This window comes from Schistocerca gregaria, chromosome 1, assembly GCF_023897955.1.
Source record: "Schistocerca gregaria isolate iqSchGreg1 chromosome 1, iqSchGreg1.2, whole genome shotgun sequence".
NCBI lineage: Eukaryota > Metazoa > Arthropoda > Insecta > Orthoptera > Acrididae > Schistocerca > Schistocerca gregaria.
Genome location: NC_064920.1, coordinates 993,263,244 through 993,288,650, shown reverse-complemented (window position 1 = coordinate 993,288,650; position 25,407 = coordinate 993,263,244). Strand labels below are relative to the sequence as shown.

Genomic DNA, 25,407 nt, shown 5'->3' with positions numbered 1-25,407 from the left:
CACATCCATACTGTTCACACTGGATTTTTCTTTGAACTGCAAACTGCACATCTTCTAGATGATGAGTGAATTGGTTGATGTTTACTGCTTTCATGGCGAATACTTTCGTCTATGTGTGGTTTGTGTGATTTGATCTGGGTTGCTATACTACTTTGGGATACAGAAGCAAAGTTAGCTGCCACTGAAACTATTTTTGGAACCTAAAGATTTTGTAAACGTCTCGATTAAAGTCTTTATTGGAGAACTGCTCCATTTCGATTTCTTTGTGCATAATGAAGGCGTTTGTCACACTGCAGTCTAAAAAGTGAAAAAAAATCTCATCCACCATTTATTGCTTTTCCTGTCAATAGCATAGTCTGACTTTAGTCGATCAAAATTATCCACATAGTTCATACTGGAATTGTAGTCTTTCAATACAATTGGACAGGTGATATTGGTTATTGTTCCATCTTTCATTTTTCGGGTTACTGTGGACACATCTGATGGTGAATGACATGTTGAAATCAAGTTGACTGCCCTGTTATCTTTCCACCTATAGATTACTATGCCATCATTGCTTATTTTGTAATCGAATTCTCCTCTTTCCAGTACCTTTTCCTCCTTGAGTTTTGGCACATTTTTCCTTCTGAGATTTATTGTTCCACAAGCGTACACACCATTGGATTTTAGGTCCTTGAATAGATCATATTATGTAAAATAATTGTCCATGAAAATAATGATTCTTTCCCTGAAGACCACTGCTTAAATTTAGAACCACTTTCGATCCTAGCCCCACTACTGGAGAATGTGGAGATTTAAAGTTGTATGGCGACTGATCACATAACATCGACACTTTGTACCCTCTTTTTATAGGTATGCCCCGCATATATTGTTTGAGAGATGATCTGCCTTTGAATTTAACCATTGCTTCATCAGTAGCAAGTTTTGATGTGGTTTATAGCAATACTGGAATTTCCTGTTCAAATGGTCTAGAACTTGACGTAAGTTGACAGTTTACCATAATTCTGACTGTTTCTGTTGGGAGCGACTGAATTATCATTGAGGTGCAAGTTACTCAGTAGCCAACTAAACTGTTTTACTCGCAACAGCTTCGATATGTAACTTTCACCAAGATCTGGATCAGTGCTCCAGTAATCTCTGTAGCTAGGCTTTTTAGTGATACCCATATAAAGGTTTATTCCAATAAAAATCTTAATTTCAACTTCGTTGGTGGGCACAAAAGTTTTGCCTTTCTGTGTATCATACAAATTAGTTTGGAACACTGTGTGTTTTATTAGTTTTTTATCGAAAAATTCACAAAACAAGTCAATTGGCTTTAGGTTCACTTTGTTCTTTATTTCTGCGATCACACCACCTTCACCAATAAATAGTGGCACTTAGTCAACACTTGTTTCTTGGCTCCAGTTTACCGTGACTGTTGATGGAACAGTAGATGGTAAAATATTGTTTTCACTGACGTGATCTGTTTCACTGTCATCCCGAGAATCACTACTGCTCGACACACGACTGCACACAACACTAGAACTTGCACAGCTTGTAGTGAACGAGGGGTCATTTCCATCACTGCCATCACTGTCAACACTGCTGTCACTAGAAGGTATTTCTTCAAATAAAATTCGGTAACATTCGTCCTCAGTTATTCCTTTTTGGCTAGACATATTTGATGGAGACGAAGAAAATATACTGGGTAGAGCAGAAGGGCACTGGTTAGCAGCACTAACCACACAGAAATTTGTCTGTAATACATGAAAAATTCTATTTCAATTTAAAGTTACATTACACATAGACTTATATCTGTTCAACACTTAAATATAAGCAATTACTTACCAAAAGTAGGTGTATAAAGAAAAGATGCAGATAATACTGTCCGCCGCTTCCAAGAACAGTGCTAACAATGAAGAAGTATCAACTATTGTTTGAATACGTGGCAATAATTCGCGCAGAAGACCTGCACTGCCATCTAGCGGCATTTTAGGTAACAATTAGGTTGTTGGCAGACAGACTACTGGCCCCTGAGTGGTAAAGGGAGAAACTATTATGTGGTTAGTCACAGTGACCACCGCCCTTTGAAACCGTCTACATATGTGGTTAGTTACAGTTTTGCCTTCCCTTCAAAGAGTTAACTCTGTGGTACACTGCAGTTTCTGCAAAGTGTCTTTGTAGTGCTGCACATTGACTGTGTGTCAATGCTCGAGGAACTCGATGACCTGAGGGCCCCTGCAGTCAAAGAAGAAGGTCATCACGACCTTGCCAGAACTTGTGTGAACAGCTTTTGATTTCTTTGGGACAGCTGATGTGGGATGTTTCCACTGTTGGCTTTACCATTTGCTCTCAAACTCGAAATGGTAGCACCATGTTTCATCCCCTACAATGACACAGGGCAGTGACACATGCCCTTTATAATCGCTCTTTCCCTTCAGTAATAGGTTTTAAGTGTTGTTTTAAACAGATAAAGTAAGCCAATAGAGAAAGTGTGATTATAACAATTATGTGAGCAGTAAAGAAATTGGCGTAAGTAGTTGCTGTCGGTCTGTCGTTAGTAAAATGATGCAAGACTGTGGAAGGAAAATCAAAAAAATTTTAAGAGCTGACTTGTCTTTGTAATAAAACGATTCTTCAAACTTGACATCGATCTTCGTAAGTAATTTTAAAATGAAGGCAGGTTCTTGCAATAATCATGTGTTATGTATTTAAGGCTGCTACAATAGCGGCTATGAATGGCATCAACATATTAAAATGACTAACTTGATTCAAGCTCTCTGACAGAAAGCTGAAAAAAATTTTAAAACAGGTTAGGCCAAGGAATGTTTAAAAGCAGTAAGTAATTTCGCTAAGAATATAATTATCATAAGATATAGAATTTTAAAAAAAGAGCCCCTTCTGCCTAATGTGCAGTCAGGAACGGTGCCAGGTGAAGAAAGTAGCAGTTGCCGCGGCGTCAGGATTTATTCTTTAAACAAAATACAACTGAAAAGTGAACATAGAGCACTTTTATATGAGACATATATATTACATCATATTATCTCTGTCTTTGGGAAGCTGTCAATGTTATTATCCAATGTTCTGTCATACAGCCCCCTTGAATGATGTTGGCATAGTTTTCCACATAAATTGACAAAATCATTCAGCAAGTTAATAGTCAACAAATAATCACTCAGTTGAATTCGCTGTCTCTCACAAATAGAGTCAGTCTATCTTTTCTAGTCCTTGAACTCACTTAATGAATACTAATTGCAGCATGTATTTGTATTTAAATTAACTACCGAACTATTTATATTGATACAAGTAAAAGAAAGGTTACATGTACAGCAATAAGCTTTCCTTTTCTTTCTAAAATCGCTCAGTTTTATTATGGGGTATGATTTTTTATACAATTTATTTTTCATAATGTCTCCTCATTTTCGTTGTAGTGCAATTTTACGAGTTCTCTAATCACTACACTATACAACAAGCGTTTAGTCGATGTCACATTCCACCAATATTTACAACAGGCACAATATATGGCCATATTAAGCCTTCATTTTATATTTATTTTACTCATATCATTTAAAAGTTTGTAACGGCGCCGCATGAGCGACACTCCGCTACGACAGTCAGGTCTGTCTTTCATAATTAGGATTGTCATTGAGATCACTCGTGTGGGCGCGGTAAACAGTCAGTTACTACATCCGCATAGTGACCAACGTCTTTGCACATTCTGTCTATATGGACGGCCTCGCCAATCTTTCCATGGACATCGCTCTTCCACGTTTTGAGCCTCAATCAACCAGCTGCTCACGGGATGAAAACCAGGTAAGTTAAGTTTTCATGTTCTTTAAAGCACCTGCATCAGTGAAATTATCTGGTTGCACACAACTACACGCTCCAAACATGGGATTTCAGCAAATTTCTTATTTCAATCATAAACATTTAATTGTTCTTTAAAAAGACACAATGACTTCACTACAGCTTCAACTTAGAGTTTTCGATTAAGAGTTTTGTTAATTATAACACACAATCGTATTTCAGGTTCACCCCTATGGATCTCATTAATTGTATATCTTAACATTAGTTACACAAAGGGATTAGTATTTTACATTCATCTTTGCATTTTTTTCTTCCCCTTTGCACAAACGTTTATATGACACCTTTTTAATAGGTGAATAGATGTTTGGATAAAGGTCAAGCTGATTCAATTTTAAGAATTTGTTACTATATGGGCTCAGCAGTATTATAAGCTTGGACAACAGGCATTGCCTATCTTTTGAAAGTAGACTCACTTGCACATGGCAGACGAAAAATATGTGCAAGTGCTAAAATACGGGTAAGATAAACTGTACATAAAGAAAGTCTCAGTCAAAGGAGCATTACATTTTGACATACGTAAAACTTTCCCATTAAAATGATCATAGGTACATGTCTACCTAAAGTTAACGGATCACTGCCTCAACTAGGCGCAAGAATTTTCATTGTATAAACATAAATTATTATAATATAGCATGTTTACATCTAAATTATTAGTGCCAGAAGAAATATTTACGTTTCCTTCTCAGGGCTCTTCTTGAGGGCTTATATTAACTTGAATCACTTTCGTATTACAGTTAAATGACCATTTATTTGCAGAGTAGAATTTAAACACTAATATGTACAAACACTCAAACCAACTGATTGCCATGATAAGTAGTGACACTCGTAACTCCTGGTATGGTATGGTATGGCATGATACTTATATGAAAAGAGCGATTTCTCCACATGAGCAGTTGACAGCGACTTTAAGATTTCAGGCAAGAGGAAGAATTTACACAGATATAGAATCTTCTGTTGTTGTTTCGACACAATCATTTACTGAAACACAAGAAAAACTATTTATGTTGTCACCAAGGAGAATTTCAAGAAAACTAGTAAAGTACTACGTACTACATCAATTGTAACAAGTCGTTGATAACATTTTTACATTTTTAAACGTGTATGAAACTCTGTATATTGTCCAAAAAACTGTCCCTTATTTTCTTTGTTGAAGTTTTGTGAACGTCCTCTGCTCTTATCTCGGTCGCCGTGTTTCTTGCTCTTAGTTTTTCACAAACATGTATGACTCATATATTTCAATAAATTCAACAATAATTTATCTAGAACGTAGTTATGTATCTGCCATTTTAGGATTCACTGTGCACAAACAGATGAGAAACAATAGACTGAACAAACAGCTGCTCAGATGTGATTTGCACACACAGATTAGAGCAATTTTGCTCAAACGTCCAACCATAACTACCACCTCTACACACATATTATATATGTCCAAATTTCCTGTTCACACACTACGGTCTGTCTGCGTAGATATTATGTACGCAGTTATTTGCGCAGACGGATCGTTGTCTGCAGACCACTCTAACATGAGTGAGCGCGGCGAGAAAAAGTTAAATTTTTGTTTCGGAGACGACGCCATTCCCCCCACCCGCCCCTGCGCTAACGTCGATATTCAATTTTCATTCTCGAGAAAACTTGGCATTGGTGTCGTACTCTGTTGAAGTTCTGTGTGATTTCCGCCATATGAAATGCATTGTGAAATATTTTTACTTTTTGGCCAGTAATGTCCAGTGTGAAGTGACTTTCCCTTTCAGATACAGGTCCTCTTTTATGAGAAAACTTGAAGGAAACATATCAAGTCCCAATGGATCTTATTACAGCACTACTTCTATTCGGTAGCATAATTTTTAGAAAATATATAAGACTGGAAACTAGATGAGCAGCTATTCCGAGTAGTGTAAGCCATTCTACAGTTAAAGCCAAAAAATCATTTATTTGCTGAAATGTTGCTATTTCTGCACTTAATGTAAGAGTAAGTGTGTGTGTGTGTGTGTGTGTGTGTGTGTGTGAGGAGTCATATGTGTGCACACTTACATACACAATATTTGCACTACATCCAACAGTCTGGTAAGGTTTTTGGACGAACCAACAAATTAATTTAAACTTTTGTAATTTCCCGCGAAAACATAGCAGAGAATATTATAATTAAAGCTCAAGACTGGGTTGCGAGCAGCAGGAACTCAGAAAACGTAGCAGATCTGTCCACAATGTACACCACCACCACGAATAGGCGTAGTAGCTTACAAAATAGCGGTTGCGCAGCTTTTAGGATTTTCTCAAGCAGTTATGTTTTACAAATTGAGGAATGTAACAGTATGTATCCTCTCTTTCTAATAAAAATACACAAACAGAATTAATAACTTCTTGAGCAGTCCAATATTTTTTCTTTCCTTTACCTCACAAAAATCACTACGTTTACATTAACTGAAGTTTTAAAAGTCAAGTAGCAACCTGACAAACTAGCCACGACTGAAATGCGGAAGTGTTTGCAGAGCGATATCGGGATGTCGAAGCTGAAATCGGACTCTCTAATCAGCATTTCCAACAGCAATATAGAAATAAAACGTTTGAAAAGCATTTGTGGCCGGTTGCGTCATTCGTCAACAATCATTAACTACGACGGAGTTCAAAAGATGCTACTTGGATAAAATAACAGTGTGTTGATTTACACTATCAATCATAAAGGATATCGGGAATTCAGTTTAAAAAAAATTAGACCAGAGTGTGATATTAGATCCTCTCGGAAATCTTGGTTGTGGTGACAGCCTGATCTGCAGCGTAGCTCAAGGGCTAGGTTAATCTGACTAATTTGATTCTAAGTAGGCGGAGAAACGTACGAGTGGACTCAACATAAATTCAGAGAGACTTTTTATTCAATATCGTCTTCCAGTACTTTCTTCACAGGCGACAAGCTTTGGAACAACTGCAATGAACAGAGATTACAGTAGTTTGGGAACAGTGTTAGCATGCGTAGTGTTTTAAAAAATATCAGTCATATGTAAATGACACGTTTGGAACGGCTGGTCGCTAATGACTTAGGAGGACAGTGCGTTCAATCTAAATTAGTTTTGTGTTGTTGTGTCACAGCAGATCACACCGTTGGAGGTTGTTGGTGTCGTCGAGAAGGCCATCTGTCGTGCATGTGCGCCATTTTGCTAGGGTTTGGCACAGAGCTGGAAGGCACTGTGTAGATATTTAAGTACTATTTGGTAATCTAGTTGTATTACCATTGTGATTTTAAGATGTCATCCTCTTACAACAATACCGAAGAGAGTTCTTCTGATCGTAACGTGGAAATATGGAAAATAAAGAAGTTAATTAAAAGTCTGGAGATGGCCAGAGGGTGAGTAAACATGTGGTCACATACGTGGCTCTTACATATTGCAAAACATGTCGCAAAATTTTAGAAAGGATATTTTAAATTAATGCTGAAGATGAAACTTCGTGCAGTCAGTTGCTTGTAATATCAACTTGGGGAGTTGATTTTGCTGCCAATATCGAGTTAGCAAATTACCGTGTAGTCATTTTCGTTCTTTTTCAGAAATGGTACCAGCATGATATCGCTCATAATACCACCAAAAGATCAAATATCGAGAGTAAGCAAGATGTTGGCTGATGAGTTCGGAACGGCATCGAACATTAAATCTAGAGTAAATAGATTGTCTGTGTTGGGCGCTATAACTTCCGTGCAACATAGATTAAAGCTTTATACAAAAGGTATGAAAAGTATTTATTATGTTTTGAGCATTGTGAGAAGTCTTAAGAACCTCGTAACGGTGACAGCTTTACCTTAGGCAGATCATGCAGTAGTGTGACACGTTTGGTTATGTTATATAGAGGCTGCCAAACCATGACAGTGTAATTCTTGTGGGTTATTGAAGTATATTCCGCGAGAGAGATATTTTGCTTTGATGGTAACATTTGTCTATTATAATACGATTGAAATTTGCAATAGTCTTGTTTCAGTGGTAGTTTTGTATTTGTGTGTACATAGACTAGTAGATTTGTCATTTTTGATGAATTATCAGGAATTTGAAGCTCCTTGTGTTTATGATTTAAACTATCTTTGAAAGTGGATTTAATTTGCCTTTTCTGTAGCTGAGCTAATAATAAATGCTCCACTAGAAACCAGAGAGCTTTTCAAGGCCTTTATTAATCACTCAGTGTTTCCAAGACGACATATTGAATGGTTTTAATGAATATGCAGAAAATCATAGGTGTATGGAATGTTAGCTTTATTCAAAAGCCTCGGTTATGGATATAATAGTAAAAGAAATTTAGCTTTTGTACTACTTACATAGCTTTGTTTGGAGGATATGTGTTTCACAATAATATGGAAGAGGAACTATTCTCATTTCACATGATGTAGGCTAAATATTTTTCCTATTTTGCTTATGCTGTGTTGGTTCACTCCTGTAGAGCTGTTGTGTAGATAATTAAGAATTTAAAATTAAAGACTTAAGCACTAAAACTTAAATCAATATATGTGATTACCTTGAAGTCATGGTAATATAGTTTTAAGAGTAAGAAAATTACATGCAGTTTCTGTTTGGGATTATGTTTTATGTACTTATGTTACTTTAAAAATTGGAGAATTGATGTAGAAGTTGTGTGTAATAAGATGTGTAATTTGATATTTCTTTGACCTTGAATACTTTGAGTAATATATTAAATTTTGGATAGAGCTCACCCAGAGATCAAGGAACATATACCATATTATTGCCATTATGTGAAAATTAGTTTAATGTATATTACTTTTGATGCTTTAAAGAGTAACAGCTAGTAGGCTTGTTATTTTGTGAGAAATTTTGTAGTGCATTCTTAGATGTTGAAATATTGTCACATATATCTGTAAAAACAAATGTTTTGGAAATTTTCTTGTTTAAAACTGGAATACATTGGTTTCAAAGAAAGAAAGAAAGAAAGAAAGCCATTTTTACAAACTCGAATGATAAATTTGTGATTCCTAGCTAGTAAATTTATAAAAAAACTGATAAATTACTCTTAGAGACATCACTTTTCTTTGTATCCAAATTCAGAAAAGAACATGTTTAATTGTATGTGGTTTCTGGATTGATAATATTTGAACTATTAATTCTTCAATGTTTCAGTGCCACCAAACGGGCTGGTAATATATTGTGGAACAATAGTTACTGATGAAGGCAAAGAGAAGAAAGTTAACATAGATTTTGAACCTTTCAAACCCATAAATACATCATTGTATTTATGTGACAATAAGGTAAGAGTAATAAATGTTTGTTCCATAAGGAAGTTTATTTTCTAAGAGTGAATTTTGGTAATAATGGGAAATTAATTAGAGGTTAGCAATATGAGTGAAAGTATGCTGATGGGATGGTGTGATATTTTACGTTTAATTTTGAACAAAGTTGGACTGTTAACTGAACATTGTCTGCATTTTATTTTATTTATTTATTTATTTTCCCAAGGAAGGGTTATTGCCTATGAACTTAATCATGTTCAGCCTTGTATATTCATTCATAATTGTAATTAACCAGTAATTGAGTTGTTAAATTTGAACCAACAGTTGCCTTAGAATAATTAGATTCCTGGTAAGGCTGTTATAACTTTTTAATTAAGGAGTTAGACAATAGATTTAGTTTCTGGGCCATGCAAGTTTTCAGTATGTGTAATGTGGTAGTTAAAACTGCTACAGCTTTTAAAGGCATGTAAAGGTCTTCCACGCGAGAGGTTATCATGAGAAGCTAATTGAAGAAGCTTGGAAATGTAGACATTTTGTGATTTGTGCATTGTACAAGTGGTTTAGCGAGAGAAAGTTGTTACCAGTGCAACTTTCAGGACAAATCAGGTTTGCCAGTTTCTCTAAGGCCAAGCTCCGAACCGGTAATCCCTGGGATCTTTCTGGTCAAATCCAGTACAACATACCCTACTGGTGAGATCCAGTACAAACCAGTTTGCTCACTGAGGTCAAAGCCTTACTCTTTCTCACCTGTTCCCATTGTTGTGATTTAACCTTAATACAGCAGAAACTAAAGTAACTCTGACAATACCTAAATGTAATGTCAGAGATATTCTAAAATCTGAGCAGCATTCTTTTTATTGGCAGTTAAAAGTGCAATATTAAATACCTTATTAAGAAATGCTCATAACTTCAACAAGAGTAGATGAGGTTATTTCTTCGGTTTTCTGAAGGTGTATTGGAAGAACAGATAAATGAGAGATTCCAATTTAAATAAGTCTCCTTTTAATTATTGTAAGCATTGAATGGTTATAAGAATGTCCTTAACTTGGCAATGGTTGAGACATTATAGCTTGTCAGACAAATAATTAATGATGTGCGACTTCCGAAGAATCCTTAGAATTAAGCTACACTATTTAGAACATTTGATATTGTACTGTGAAAGAACTAATTTTGAGGCTATTATATTGTTTACTTTGAAATCTCTATTCACCACAAGTCTCAATTGATCTATGTGGAAAACCAATAGATACGCTCTTTTTACAGTTTCACACAGAGGCCTTAACAGCTTTGCTTGCGGATGATAATAAATTTGGTTTCATTGTTATGGATGGTAATGGTGCTTTATTTGGAACATTGCAAGGAAACACGAGAGAAGTTCTTCACAAGTTCACGGTAGATTTACCGAAAAAACATGGTAAGTGTGTGTGTGTGTGTGTGTGTGTGTGTGTGTGTGTGTGTGTGTGTGTGTGTGTGTGAGAGAGAGAGAGAGAGAGAGAGAGAGAGAGAGAGAGAGAGAGAGAGAGAGCACATTAAAGATACGCCAGTTAGGTATTGTTAATCTGTTGGAATGGAAATAAAAATAACAACTTTGTACTTACAGGAAGAGGTGGTCAGTCTGCACTTAGATTTGCAAGATTGAGAATGGAGAAGAGACATAACTATGTGCGCAAAGTTGCAGAGGTTGCAACAACTCTTTTTATAACGAATGATAAACCAAATGTAGCTGGAATAATATTGGCTGGCAGTGCAGATTTCAAGACTGAACTTAGTCAGTCAGATATGTTTGACCCAGTGAGTACATTTTTGGCTTTGATCTTTTATTTTATGTCAACTTCTAACAATTAGTTACCTGACCAAAGTACGTATGGTGTTATTTGCTACATATATTTTATTAGAACAAAGTAACAGGCTTTTGCATGAAGAGCAAATGCAGTTTCGGGTGTGTTCATCAGATTGTCTGTGTGCTGTCTTGTGGTGGTCGTTGTTCGGTTTATGTTTCTAAAGGATTCTGACTGAAATTTTTATTTCACTTATATCAGAGTGTCAGGTAATGTAAATCTCCTATATCTATATTTAACTGATTTTGCTGGTGTCTGCTATAGTTTCTGAATTATTGTTCACATTCAGAAGTAGGTTTAGAATCTCCATCCAGTCTTTTTCCCATTGTTTCTCTGAATTCCTGAAGTTGAATGCCAGGATGGCTCCTTTGAAAAGTATACAGTTCATTTACTTCTCTACCCTTGCCAAGCATGAACTTGTGGTCCATATCAAGTTGACAGAATGTTGAACTCTAATGTATATTTTTGTTGTTGCAGGTGTGTGTGTGTGTGTGTGTGTGTGTGTGTGTGTGTGTGTGTGTGTGTGTGTGTGAAAAATGTGTTGATATGATTGCCTTGCTTGTAGAGTAACGGGTATGTTGGGCATGAATTACAGATGGTTGTATGGCGTGCTTTGATACTTCTAAACCACATTTCATTCTAATGAATTAAGGTCGTTTCTGATTGGAAGGGTTGCGGCATGCATATGGAACCTCATAACTTTAATACTAGTTGTTTCGTAAGACACACATTGATCATCAGTCATTTCGTTGTATGGGGGCATGTAATTGTTACATCAAATAGTTATGTAGCAACAATTCATGAAAACTTGTAAAGCTGTGTGCATGTAATAGCACAGAGTGGTGCCATGGAAGTTTGGATTCAAGCATATGTAAGAATTTTCACTGAAGGCAAAACAAGATATTGGCTGGCTTGTGAGATTATTTGCCTCAAAATGCAAAAATCTTTATCGCAATATCGTCATAACAAAGAAAACAATAAATTTTTAACAAAATAATGTAATTGGATGGATAAAAAATCTACTCTCCAAACGGTGGCAGAATGCATACCTAAAAAGGTTGTAATTAGGCAAGCTTTTGGAACCAGTGACTCCTTCAGGTAGAAGTGTTCAAGAGAAAGGAAGAGGGACGAAGGAAAAGGACTTTAGGTGTAGGGAAAGGGGTAGATTTTGGAAAAGTCACTCGAAAATATTGGTCAAGGGAGATTTACCAGGCGGGATGAGAACGAAATACTGAATCATGATCCAGGAGTGCTAGTTATGCAGGGGAAACCTTGAGCTTTGTAAGGTAAGGGGGGTACAGGTAGAAGTACAGCTGTGAGGACAGGTGGTGTGTTTCACTTGGATAGTCCAGTTGGTAAAGCACTTACCTGCAAAGTGCAGATGACCTTAATTGAAGTTCCAAAATGGCACAAACTTTTAATCTGCCACAAAGTTTCCCTAATAGTCTTACCAGAATGGAGAGTATTGGAAAGATTTTCATTTGACATATCTAGACCCATACCTTTCAACATGGGAAACGAACTGGCACATTAAGGCTGAGGAAAGGAGCCAAAATAGAGTTTCAGTAACCAATATTAGAAAAATGCTGTCCTCACATTTGACATTTGTACGTGGAAATCATGCAAATGTGAAATGCAACATTTCATAAAAATAATCACTAAAACATGTTCCGCATTATCGTTCATATGTAATTTTCCTGACTGTACCTATTGTTTCGTAAATAAATTTGTAAAATATTTGACAGCTTGACTTATTGAGCTCCTGTTATGCAGACATTTAAAAAAGGCAGGACCCTGCTTCAATTACCGTGGTACACCGTTAAATATTTTGCGCAATATCTATGGCAAAGTTATTTTCAGTGATGTTACAAGCTATGTATTTGTAATTGGATAGGTAAAAGCTACGGCAGGAGAACGAACACACAAAAAGGTTTTACTTGTGCAAGCTTTTGGAGCCAGTGGTGTCTCCTTCCAGCAGAAGAGTTGAAGGAGGCAAAAGAGGGGTGAAGGAAAAGAACTGGAGTGGTTTAGGAAAAGGGGTAGAGTTCGCCAACAGCCGGTCTTTCCTTCTCATCCCGTCCAGTAAGTCTTCTCCGACAAGGGCTTCTAGGTGACTTTTCTTAACTCTACCCCTTTTCCTAAACCTCACCTTCAAGTCTTCTGTTGGGAGGACCCACCGGCTCTGAAAGCTCGCATAAGTAAAACCTTTTTGTGTGTTTGCTCCTGCCATTGCTTGGTGATTGATTTTTTTTTTTTTTTTTTTTATCGAACTAGTTACGTTATATTGTCCAAAATTATTCTTGTTGTTAAACTATATTTGGCCACTCAAAGCATATTTCTGCTGGAAAATGTGTGTTTAAATATTGCAGTAATTTGATCAAAAATATTTTTTAAATAAAGGAGACCACTGATTGAGAGCAAAAGCTTTGAGTCGTTGACGGGTACACTCAAGAGAAACAAAACTTTGCTAGATTTGAGAAAAGATCCTTTGATGAGCTAAAGTACAAATATGCACACACGAAAACACTTATGCATGCACACTCAAACCTGTAAACAAGTCATTGTTGCACAACTGGACAAGCTGTATTAAAATCAGCTTCATTAATTGTATCTATTGGTATTTGTTTCAGGTTAACTTTTGAAGGATAGACAGCTTTTGAGTGAAAGTTTCCGTATATTGTTACTGTTTTTGTACCAAACGCTGCAAAGTCTGTGCTTATCTGAAGTTACAATTGAGACGCAAACAGTCACTTGTAATAAGCAGTTTGATATTTGACCAAATGCATTACCGGAAGGATTACAAACTAGATTGTTTTATCACAGAATGCTCACTCAAACATTCCACATTTCAGTCCTTTGAATGTTCAGTTCTTGATCCTGGCTTGCACATTGTGCCACACAGGTTTTGGTTAATTAGAAGTCACTGATTACGCACAAAAATCAGAATTTCATGTGTTCATCTTTCTCACTTGTTTGTGTTTACTTTGCAGTGCTCCACAATCAAGTTTGCAAAATTATCACATACATTCAGAGCTGCTTACATTTGCATCTGAACATATGGCTGAGCTCTTAACTCCCTGAGACTTCAAAAAGCGATTCTCATAGTCCACAAAATAAGCACAAGCATATTGTCCTTTGACACACCAAGGAGCTTCATAGTCAATCTGATATTGGTATTAAATCTGTGCTATCCTGCATCTTTTGCATCTAACCAGTTGTAGCCTAATAACTTCCATGAACAATGTATTAAATGAATAAATTTAGAAAATCCTAAAGTATAAAAATAAATATCTTCAAAAAACTGATTTATTGTTAGATGTTTGTTTTCCCAGTACCATAAACTGGCTAGTTGCACTTTACAAACTTACCTTGTGAGGAAAATTGATAAAATTCCCACAATATCATTTACTCAGTTACTAGATGTAACTACAGTCATTTAATATATTTCTCCGCACTCGCACCACCATTCACACTAATAACTACATATATTAAGTAATCAGTAATTAGTAAAAGATAAAATATTCACAAAAGATACACATTTTGTTTCATAAGCATGGTAAAAACCCTTTTTAACAAATCTTTGGGTAACCTTTTTTTTTTACTTTAATGGATTGTTTTTTGCTGGAGTACATGAAGTCACCTAGGATCATAGTTCCAAACGTGTTAGGTCAGATAATGCTACTGAATTACAAAGTTAATTGCTACAAATTGAAATTCAGTAAATAAGAGTTATTAAACTTTTCACAGAATGCATCCTTTATCTTTTTGTTTAAAGAAACTGAGGTCTTGTTTGTTTTGTCCCTCCAGAATATTGTAGTGAAAGTAGTTGTTGCTCTAGTGGGTTGATTTCTGAGGTCTTCAGGATCTGCTGTCTATTCATAACAAAGTAGTGTTTTTATGTTTTGGAAATGTCTGGGAATTAATAATGGACGCAACTTTTTACTTCCATCACAATGTTGTCGCCATTTCTCTCGCAGCAGAATATGATTTTGCAGAAAGTAGATTATAAAAAGACTCCAGTTTAATCAGTGTTGGAAACATATCTGGGGTCATGTAATGTTCTTCCAATAGTTTCACTTTTCTATGACCGGAGCCTCACTTTCTCCATTTGTGCTTTGAAATGACAGATTGTTGTTTTTAAAACCAATCAACCAGCCATTCAGTCCACTTATATTTTCAATGTTGATCTTCAGAGTGATTTAACGAGCTTTCTCTTGCTTTATGTAATGTTAAAATTGTCATTCACAGCACAGATGATTGTTAGCTTTAGCTGCACTGTAAGCTTTCAACATTTGCAGGCCATAACTTCACAAAAGTAAAATTGAGAACTTGCGCAATTCAGTAAACTAACAACTTACTACACTTCTTGTACATTGTAGACTCAGTGACTGTGATGTCACATCATTTGACCTAAGTCGCATAGAAATAGATTTCTGATTGTTTAATTAATCTGCTAGTATTGCAACAAGGGAAATAGTTATTGACTAAGATCTATGTATGGGTCGACCGGTTGAATTGTGTACCATTTACTTCATGTGACAATAAATTTGGCCTGTGTGAGATGAAATGGGAAGAAATCATAAACTCACTCGGGTATTTCCTTAAAAGTGGGTTTGTTAATTGGAGATTTTACTGTATACTGTTTTGACTATTGGTATTCAGTCTGTAAGATGCTGACATGTTTCAGCCACAGCCATTACTGTTTTGAAACTGGTGCTGGATTAGAGCGTACATCTATATCTAGAGTCATGATTCATGTATGAAGGTATCTACTTGCTACTGTTGTACACAAGTGTGACACATGATGTCAAACCTCAGGGGTAACAGCGCAAAGGAAGAGGAAACTGTTGGTTGGATGGTCTGGGGACAGTAGGTAAGAGGAGACAGAGGCCACAGGCATCTGGCAGCAAAGGTTATGTTGCAAGTATACAGCTTCCATCTGCGTTGTTCAGAAAGCTTATACTGGAGGGAGGGATCCAGGGAGAAAGTTGCAAACTACCATTGAACTTCAGTATTCAGCGGGTTGTCACAGGATGGTAAATTTGTTCTTGGCCACAGTTTGGTGGTTGCTGTTCATCCTAGTGGGCAGCAGTGCCTCCTTCAGTTACATTCTGCCAGAAATTTCTTTCCTAGATTTGTGATAAGCAATAATGGAAATTCCTGAATTGAACAATATGTAAAAAATAAGGAAAAGGCAACCACTCGTGTGTAACAGATTGGTGTGTAACATGTAACAGAAAACAATCACTCAAGCTTTTTCTAAATTAACTACACACATAACCACAGTGATGCCCCAATGCCCCCCCCCCCCCCCCCCCTCGGTGGCCATGGCCACAGGAGAGTGTTTTGGTGTCTGTGGTTTACATTTTTAATAGAAAAAGAGCAAAATCTTGATAGTTACATGCATTTGTTCTACATGCAGAAGTCTGCTTTAGGAGAGTGATTTCCTTTCCATTATGTTAAATACATTTGTGATCAAAAGCATTTATAGAAATAAAGCAAGTCAAATGTTCGAGAGGCTGTCGAGGGATTTTCTCATTGGTTTCTGCATTGTGGTTTATGTGCACGATCTTCCACGTCGCATAATTTGCAGTGTTTGTCACCTTATTACATTGCTTCTGTAACTAAAATATAACAGTATTTCCGGAAAACTGATGGAATTTCAGGAATGAGATTCACTTTTTTATGCTGATGATCTTATTCTACAGTTTTGGAAGAACATTGTGTTCATTGTTGTAAAAAGTATTATAGTCGGTCATGAGCAATGGCGGTAGAGTTTAGGCCTGTTGTGCACATGTCATTGTGTGTTCTGTTGACAGCCAGTGAGTCAGTGAGTGCCCAGTGGTGGTCAGAGTGCTGTGCTGTGCTGTGAACATCATAGCCAGTGTGAACATAAACATGATCATAGCGAGTTATTTAGTGAATTTTTATTCCATTTGTTGCGAGTTGTCCTGGCAAATGGTGGTAGACAACAAATTCTTCATAAGTACTTAAAGTGAAAAACTCATCTGTATGCTTACTGCAACAGTCACTTGGAATTGAGAAAAGTGTCGTAACTGTCTGTTCCTCATCCTGTATGGAATGCCATTGTTCGTTAGTCACCTGTAGTCAAAGAAACAGCAGATGATCAGTTATCAGTGGGGAAAAATTGCCTTTAGAGATAACATTACAAAATATTTGGGAAAATATGGTCAGTGTGACTCCTGCTTACATGCAAATATGTCCAGTTTGTGAGAGAAAATAGTTGGGGTGTGTGTGTGTGTGTGTGTGTGTGTGTGTGTGTGTGTGTGTGTGTGTGTGTGTGTGTGCGCGCGCCATACTTTCAAAAGAGTGTTGTGGGAGCAATTGATCAGTGATATGCTTCCTGGTGTTCAGGAGACTTGTTCCCATTTTATTCGCAGTATTTTGATGACTGAACCAGCTTCCTTAAAGTGCTTGGAGTTTTGCTGTTACATGCACTTGCTTTCTGGAGTCCAACTGGACAGTGTTTTCCAACGTTGCTATTTATACTAGAGTTCGATTCCAGCAGGCACTCACTTTGTTCTTTCACATTCTTTGGTTTTCCAGAGCATGCACTGATATTCCGAAAAATGCAGATTATCTCAGCATTTTCCAGTTGTTTGATGTGATGGTCCATAAGATGTGAATAAATGCAGTACTGGACTCCAAGTCTTATTTAAATTGAAACCTCCATCCTGTTTATTAGGTGTTTGTTACATCTTTATTTTGTTAGGCTTCTTAATTATGCAATCCCAGAAGCTTCGCACATTAAAATCCCCCTTTTTACATTTTCCTGGGGACTGATCCAAATAGTGTAAAATGCATGAAGGTGTAAAATACGGAAAAGCATAGGAAACACAAGAAGTGAAAACAAATAAATGACTCCTATTGTACTCTTTATATAAAATTACAATAATTCAAAATTTTCCTTCTTAAAAAAAAAATCTGAAATGATTTCTTTCTAATGGGCATTAGCTTTACTCATTTATGAAACACACATTACATTATATATGCATATTCTAATGTGAGAGTTATTGATAATCATTACTAAAATTATGGTAAATAAAACATGTAACACAACATTGGTTGAAATTTACAAAGGTTGTCAGTCTTGTTAAACAGATAACGGGTACGTAATCTAAAGCTTGTTGTTGATAAGGTCACTTGGTTCAGGAGTGTCCTGAGTGAGGAGGGGGCAGAAACTGTTGTCATGTAAGGAGGAATTTTTAAGTCCAGCATCAGGTCGTATCAACCTAAGGCTGCATACCTGGTACAGAGTAGTGTATATTACACAAAAGTTGTGATAATTGATGAAAGCTCATTAGATACAGCTGTCTTCAAATGTTTATTCATGTAAATGACTGAAATTAAATTAAAGCTGTTGTAATGCAATGAAATGAGCAGAAGGATGGTTGCCACTAGTCGCTATAGTCAGATCATGGTTATCATTAAACCAGTAACCCAACGTATTTTTCCTCTTCCAAACACTGTGAACCTGTAACGCAGGTAGTTGTGACCCCAACATGCCGACTGAAAATCTTGTTTACCGCTCTAACTCTATGTACGTGATCAATAACTTCACAAATAGTCTGTTTTCCTGCTTTTTTAAAGGCTGTCTTTGAACGGGTATACAATGCACTTTTTGCAGAAATCTGTATGAAACTGTTAAAGGCATAATCCATATCACTTCAGGCAGGGGGGTTTACCTTCAATTCAGCATATGTTGAAATTAAGGAGGAAGTAATAAACCTAAATTTTTTGTTTTCTCCATAAAAATTCCTGCCCTGAGATACAGGCCTCCAAAGATGACACTGCAAACAACCATTTTGAAGATGCGAATTTCAGAAATTTTTGTAAAATGCTATGTCTCTAACAGTTTCAGGTATTTTGTTAGTTTTTTATTCGAAAGATAATTGCAAGGGTATCCTCTGTTTGGACATCTCTCAGTTCTTTTACTGTCGTCTTGAATTTTTTATAATTAACAGAAATTTTTTTTTGAACAGTGCCAATCCAGGAAAGTTAAACATTTTTCTTTGGATTAGTAGCATGTAGTACTATGTTCTCTGTAAAGGAGAGCTTCCACTTTTAAGTTGGAGAACATATCCTTGCCATATTATATGAGTGGAGTCTCTGAGGCCCACTCCAGATTTTTATTCAAAATTTCCTGTCACTTCATACTTTCCGTGTCCAAGTTGGTGCCTCCCATAGTTCCCTCACCCAGAAGAATGGGGTCTTGCAGGACTCTGTATTGAGTGTATCTTCATTTTTAGTGGCTATTAATAGTCTAGCAGCAGCTGTAGGGCCGTCCATCTTGCCTTCTCTGTATGTAGATGACTTCTGCATTTCGTACTGCTCCACCAGTACTGGTGTTGCGTAGCGGTGCCTACAGGGAGCCATCCGCAAGGCGCAGTCATGACCTGTAGCCCAGGGTTCCAGTTTTCTGCTGCAAAGTCGTGTGTTATGCACTTCTGTCAGTGTCGTACCGTTCATCCAAAACCAGAATTTTACCTTAATGATGATCCACTCATTGTAGTCGACACACATCGATTCTTAGGACTGGTTTTAGACACCAGATTACACGGTATCCTCACCTTCGTCAGCTTTAAGCAGAAGAGTTGTCAGCACATCAATGCCCTCCACTGCCTGAACAGCACAAACTGGGGTGCAGATTGCTCTACGCTGATGCAGACAGAACCCTTGTTCGATCCCGCCTTGACTGTGGGAGTATGGTTTATGGTTCGGCGGTGCCCTCAGCGTTGCGTTTACTCGACCCAGTGCACTGCAGTGTCATTTGCCTAGTGACAGGGACTTGAAGGACAAGTCCGGTGACCAGTGTACTTGGGAAGCCGGAGTCCTACCATTGCAGGTTAGGAGTGCACAACTGCTGGCATGTTACGTTGCACAGATTCGTAGTTCTCCTGCACATCCAAGTCACTGTTTCCTTTTCCCGCATCGGCAGCTCAGGTCTGGGCTTTCAAATGCAGTTCGTGTCTGATCCCTTGTTTCTGAACTGGGATCCTTGCCTCTACCACATATATTTGAGATCCATTCACATACACGTCCATGGTGTACACCTAGGCAGCGCCTTTCACCTTTCACATGGCCGTAAGGACTCTGTTAACCATGCGACTCTTTGCTGCCACTTCCTCCAGGCTCTTGACATGTACCAAGGCCACGAAGTGGCTGATACTCACATCGGCTTCACATATTGTCCATGGAGGAGATATTGAACAACATTCCATGCCCGCTGGCTGCAGTGTTTTCACTGCTGAGCTGGTGGCTATATCTCGTGCTCTGGACCGCATCTGTTCATGCCATGGGGACTCTTTTCTTCTATGTACTGACTGACTCCTTGTGCAGCGTAAAAGCTCTCTACCAGTGCTAGCCTTGTCATCCTTTGATAGCGACCATCCAGGAATCCGTCTATGGCCTGGAACCGTCTGGTTGTTCATTGGTGTTTGTCTGGACTGCAGGTCACATATATATATTTTCACTGCATTGTCCACACTTAGGTGACACCCGGCTACCTCCTGTGATGACCCACCTCAATGTCGGTGTGGTGCCCGGCTGACAGTGGTCCATATCTTGGCGAGTTGTCCTTAATTTTAGCGGACAACGCCTCATCGGCTAATTTAGTTTTACATTTTATACATGATGGTAGGTTTTATCATTCTATATAAGTTTTGTCGCTTTGTGTTCTCCTCTCTAATGCTTTTAGGGTGGATGTTTTAATATGTCACAGAGGGACTGGCTTTTCCTTTTTATTCTTGTGGATGGCCAGCCATAGTCATCTGCCCTCTTGTTTTTATCCCTTCCACCCATTTCTTGCTTATCTGTGGTTTTCTTTCCCTGTTTTGTCCATAGTAGTGTTGGTTGTCTTTCTGTCGTTCTTCTGGTTCTTCCTTTCTTCTGTTATTGTGCTGTATGTCTCCTTTTTCCTCCTTTACTGGGAACAAGGGACTGATGACCTTGCAGTTTGGTCCTCCCTCCCCATTTCAACCAACCAACCGAGGTAGGTGTTAATCCTGTTAAGAAACTGTAGTCAGTGGAGTTGAGTCATAAGCTCTATGCCTCAAGAAAGTGCAGAGAAATTACTAAAGCAATGGACGAATGCACTACAGCAAAACTGACCACACTCTTCAACGTAGAAATTCCATTTTCAGAAGAAAATGAACAAAAGCACTCTTGCACCTCTTGCCAGGAATTTTTTCGCAAATATCAATTCAGCTGCATACTACAGTGAAAAAGTGCAAGTTTTAACTGTTATTCCAGAGACATTTTCAAAGAAACCAATTTTGAACCATGTTTCATCAGTATCAAACGTACATGGTAGACAAATCAAGAAATGTGGGGTCTGCAAAAGGAGTCTTCGGAAGACCATATCCCTATTATGGTCATCCTGTAGAAGCAGCTAAAGTTCAAATAGTGCAGTCATTTTATTCGGGAGATGAATGGGACTGTTCTTGCCAGAGTGCCAACAAAAAGACATTATAACAGCTGAAGTCAAAAAGATGTGAAAGGAAAGAGGTATATGACTCACAGTATTAAAGAAACTTTTGCAATTTATAAGAACAACTATAAAGGAATTTACTGAAGGACATGACATGTTGGTTGGGCTTGTGAAGTCATTAGTAGTCTGTGATGTAAAGCGAGACGCTTGTCAAGAATATGGTGTTCACTTTCTGTTTGCAATGTTTTGAAGATTGTAGTGCTCCAGTTGTTATTGGTTCAATAGAAAGGCCTCACTCTATATCAAAGGAAGGTACTGAAGCTGTGGAACACATTTTTAGTTCATTGACTGACTAATTTCAGTACAAAACAGTGTACAGAAGTTGCATAATTTAAACCTTTTAAGTCTTTAGACCTTTCACATACATTTTGGAGCCATCTAAACATTCTTGAAAAATCACTCTTACGTTTCAAACCTAAAATTATGTTAAATAAGGCTAGCGTTTTGATTTTTATGAGCCTGTTATGTGATAATGTGGTAATAAAACAGGTTTTATGTGTGGCAAAAATTTCATTTGTTTATAAAACCTGGCAAAAGGCTATTTGCAATTTGTACAGAAACCAGATGGCAGTTATGAGTCGAGGGGCATGAAAGTGAAGCAGTGGTTGGGAAGGGAATGAGACAGGGTTGTAGCCTATCCCCGATCTTATTCAATCTGTATATTGAGCAAACAGTAAAGGAAATAAAAGAAAAATTTGGAGTCGGAATTAAAATCCACAGAGAAGAAATAAAAAACTTTGTGGTTCACCAATGACATTGTAATTGTCAGAGGCAGGAAAGGACTTGGAAGAGCAATTCAACGAAATGGATAGTGTCTTGAATGGATGCTATAAGATGAACATCAACAAAAGCAAAATGAGGTTAATGGAATGTAGTTGAATTGTCGGGTGATGCTGAGGAATTAGATTAGAAAATGAAACACTTAAAGTAGTAGATGAGTTCTGCTGTTTGGGGAGCAAAATAACTGACGATGGTCGAAGAAGAGAGGGTATAAAATGTGGACTGGCAATGGCAAGGAAAGCATATCTGAAGAAGAGAAATTTGTTAACATCGAGTATAGATTTAAGTCAGGAAGTCATTTCTGAAAGTATTTGTATGGAGTGTAGCCATGTATGGAAGTGAAACATAAACGATAAATAGATTGGAGAAGAAGAGAATAGAAGCTTTCGAAATGTGATACTACAGATGATTGCTGAAGATTAGATGGGTAGATCACATAACTAATGAGGTGGTATTGAATAGAATTGGGGAGAAGAGGAGTTTGTGGCACAGCTTGACAAGAGGTCGGTAGGACATGTTCTGAGGCATCAAGGATCACAAATTTAGCATTGAAGGGCAGTGTGGAAGGTAAAAATCATAGAGAGAGACAAAGCAGATTTAGGATGTAGGTTGCAGTAAGTTCTGGGAGATGAAGCAGCTTGCGCAGGATAGAGTAGCATGGAGAGCTGCATCAAGCCAGTCTGAGGACTGAAGACTACAACAACAACATAAAAACTGTTCAATCTAAAAGTGGAAGCCCTCCTTCTCAGGGAATGTAGAACTATATGGTACTAATCAACAGAAAAATCAATTTTGTGGACTGGCATTTTTGAAAAAGAAAAATTGCATAAATTATAAAGTTCTGAATGCTATAGTAAAAGAACTTTGACAGATAAGTCCAAATGGAGGATTTCTTTGTAATCATGAAGCAGTTATCTTTCAAATAAAAAACAATAAAATATCTAGAACTGTTCCAGAGATACACCATTTTAAAATTTTTCCAAAATTCACATCTTCAAAATGGTATGGGCAGTGTCATCTTTGGAGGGCTGTATCTCAGAGCAGAAATCTTTTGAAGAAACAAACAAATGTATGTTCCTTATTTAGTCCTTCATTTTAACATATACCGTATTTACTCGAATCTAAGCCACACTTTTTTTCCGGTTTTTGTAATCCAAAAAAGCTGCCTGCGGCTTAGAATCGAGTGCAAAGAAAGTGGAAGTTCTGAAAAATGTTGGTAGGTGCCGCCACAACTAACTTTTGCCGTCGAATATATGTAGCGCTACACAGACATGCTTTGTAGGCACAAAGATAAATACTGGTGCCAAAACATCCGCGTCAGTAAATAAATTAAAAAAAAGTGGAAGACGAGCTTTTTTGTCCGCCCCGAGTTTCGACCACTGCATTTTCATACATTATCCTACGAAGTAAATACAAATTCCGTATTGTTAATCTTCGAATGTAGCAGAATTTCAATGTACTACGAAAATCCGACATTCAAGACTGTTTGGGATGTTTGTCAATATGGCCACCTACTTTCTGAATTTTTTCCTACCTGTGAGAAGAGATGGTTGCTCATAGGGACCTGATGAGATGTGAATCCCATGCAGTATTCTCTTCACCATAAGAATAATACGAATATCAACATTTTGCCATGTATTCTTTCGTGTTTGCTGCTATCTCATTTAAATCCTGTCTGCCTAATAAAACTACAAAACTAGAGAGAGACAACAGCAAACGCGGAAGAATATACGTATCGTGTCATGTTTATATTCGTATTATTCTTATGCCTAATAGTGATACAGGGAGAAATGAAGCATGGCAACTGACTAGATTTTTAATTCTAATGTGACTCTAATTTCTGTGCAGAATTTGATGTACTAAAGAAGCGGCCGCAAAGATTTTCAAACGGAGAAACATTTTTGCCTAACTCTCGTTCAGAACATGTTCTGTCATACGCAGTCTATTATTTGGTTCTTGTTGATCATTATCAAAGAAAGCAGCAGTGTAAGTAACAACAAATAGCAGTCTCTATTACCATTGTTTTGCTAATGAGACGATTACTCTCTTTTTTTTTGAATTGTAAGCGGCGGTAGCGCGCACAAAACCAAGGCATGCCGCGAGCGGTGACAGGCCGTAAACACGCATTTTCAGAATGCGACAAACAATGCGTGACACAGTAGAGTAATGCATTTTCAGCTTAGTGACCTAAACACCTATAACAAAGAAAACAGCACTTATCAAATCAAAGCAAAATAAGCAATCGATTCAAACCAGACGAAGCACTTGAAAAATGAAGGGTACCCGTATAAATACGGACGGAGTGCCTGACGCATAGCAATGGCTACCTGGTAAAGCTTAACTGCTCAGCTTACGACTCTAACCAATCTACTGTAGCTGTATCGTCATTCATTCGACCCGAATTGTGTCTTATATTACAATGGACCAACTTTGTTTCGATTTGGAGGTGCAGCCTAAAACTTTACTCTCCCCGTGAATTTTGAGTCTCAAATTTCTGGTGTGGCTTAGATTCGGGAAATTTTTTTTTCCTTTATTTCGAGTCTCATTTTTCAGGTGCGGCTTAGATTCGAGTAAATACGGTACTAAATTCAATAACATCGGAGACTATGAAGGTAAGATCTTTTTCCTAGCCTGCCTGAATTGATATGGACTTGCCTAAAGGTGGTGATAACATGAAAGAAAACATAACATCTTGGAAATGTTAACACGGAATTGTTAATGACTGGAAAGTGACATATTGAGAGAATAGGACTTCTATTCTGTCGAACATAAGTGGGAAAACATAATGCAGAGTGTAAAAATATGATTTTACTATATTTACATCACAGTTTCGCAGTATTTCATTTCTTGTTGAGTGAGTGCTTGGTGGCAGCCGATGTGCTTGGTTGTAGTAAGATGTGTTTCTAATTTTATTTGCATGGTATGCAATACACACCTGCCTTTTGGAGATGTAAATTATCTTTAGCATTATAAAGTATCCAATGGAGCGAAATACACTGGATGCCATATTTCCTTTGGAAGCTACTGATCTCTCTCTGTATTTGGCCAGCATAAGGTAGATAAGCAGTTTTTGCCTTCTCTTCTTTGGTCCCTCAACCTCTTTCTTAGGCATTATTGATATTGACTGGCATTGCTTCTTCAGTTTATATGAGGACCCATTCCTTCATGACATCATTTGTAGATGTTGTAATTCTTTCGCAAGGCTCTCGTTGTGT

General features: G+C 37.4%; 1 protein-coding gene across 3 annotated transcripts in view; it reads left to right on the top strand.

Annotated features, from left to right (window-relative positions):
- Window positions 1–6,389: 6,389 nt before the first annotated feature.
- LOC126278328 (eukaryotic peptide chain release factor subunit 1) overlaps window positions 6,390–25,407 on the top strand; it is a 45,524-nt gene continuing 26,506 nt past the window's right edge. For 2 of the 3 annotated variants that reach the window (XM_049978371.1, XM_049978362.1), the window contains exons 1-5: window positions 6,750–7,186; window positions 7,385–7,560; window positions 8,955–9,082; window positions 10,328–10,478; window positions 10,665–10,855. In XM_049978371.1, coding sequence (XP_049834328.1) covers window positions 7,086–7,186; window positions 7,385–7,560; window positions 8,955–9,082; window positions 10,328–10,478; window positions 10,665–10,855 — 747 coding nt within the window. In that variant the 5' untranslated portion in view covers window positions 6,750–7,085. Of the gene's footprint in view, window positions 7,187–7,384; window positions 7,561–8,954; window positions 9,083–10,327; window positions 10,479–10,664; window positions 10,856–25,407 lie in introns of all 3 variants that reach the window. The other variant, XM_049978352.1, reaches the window with a different exon arrangement.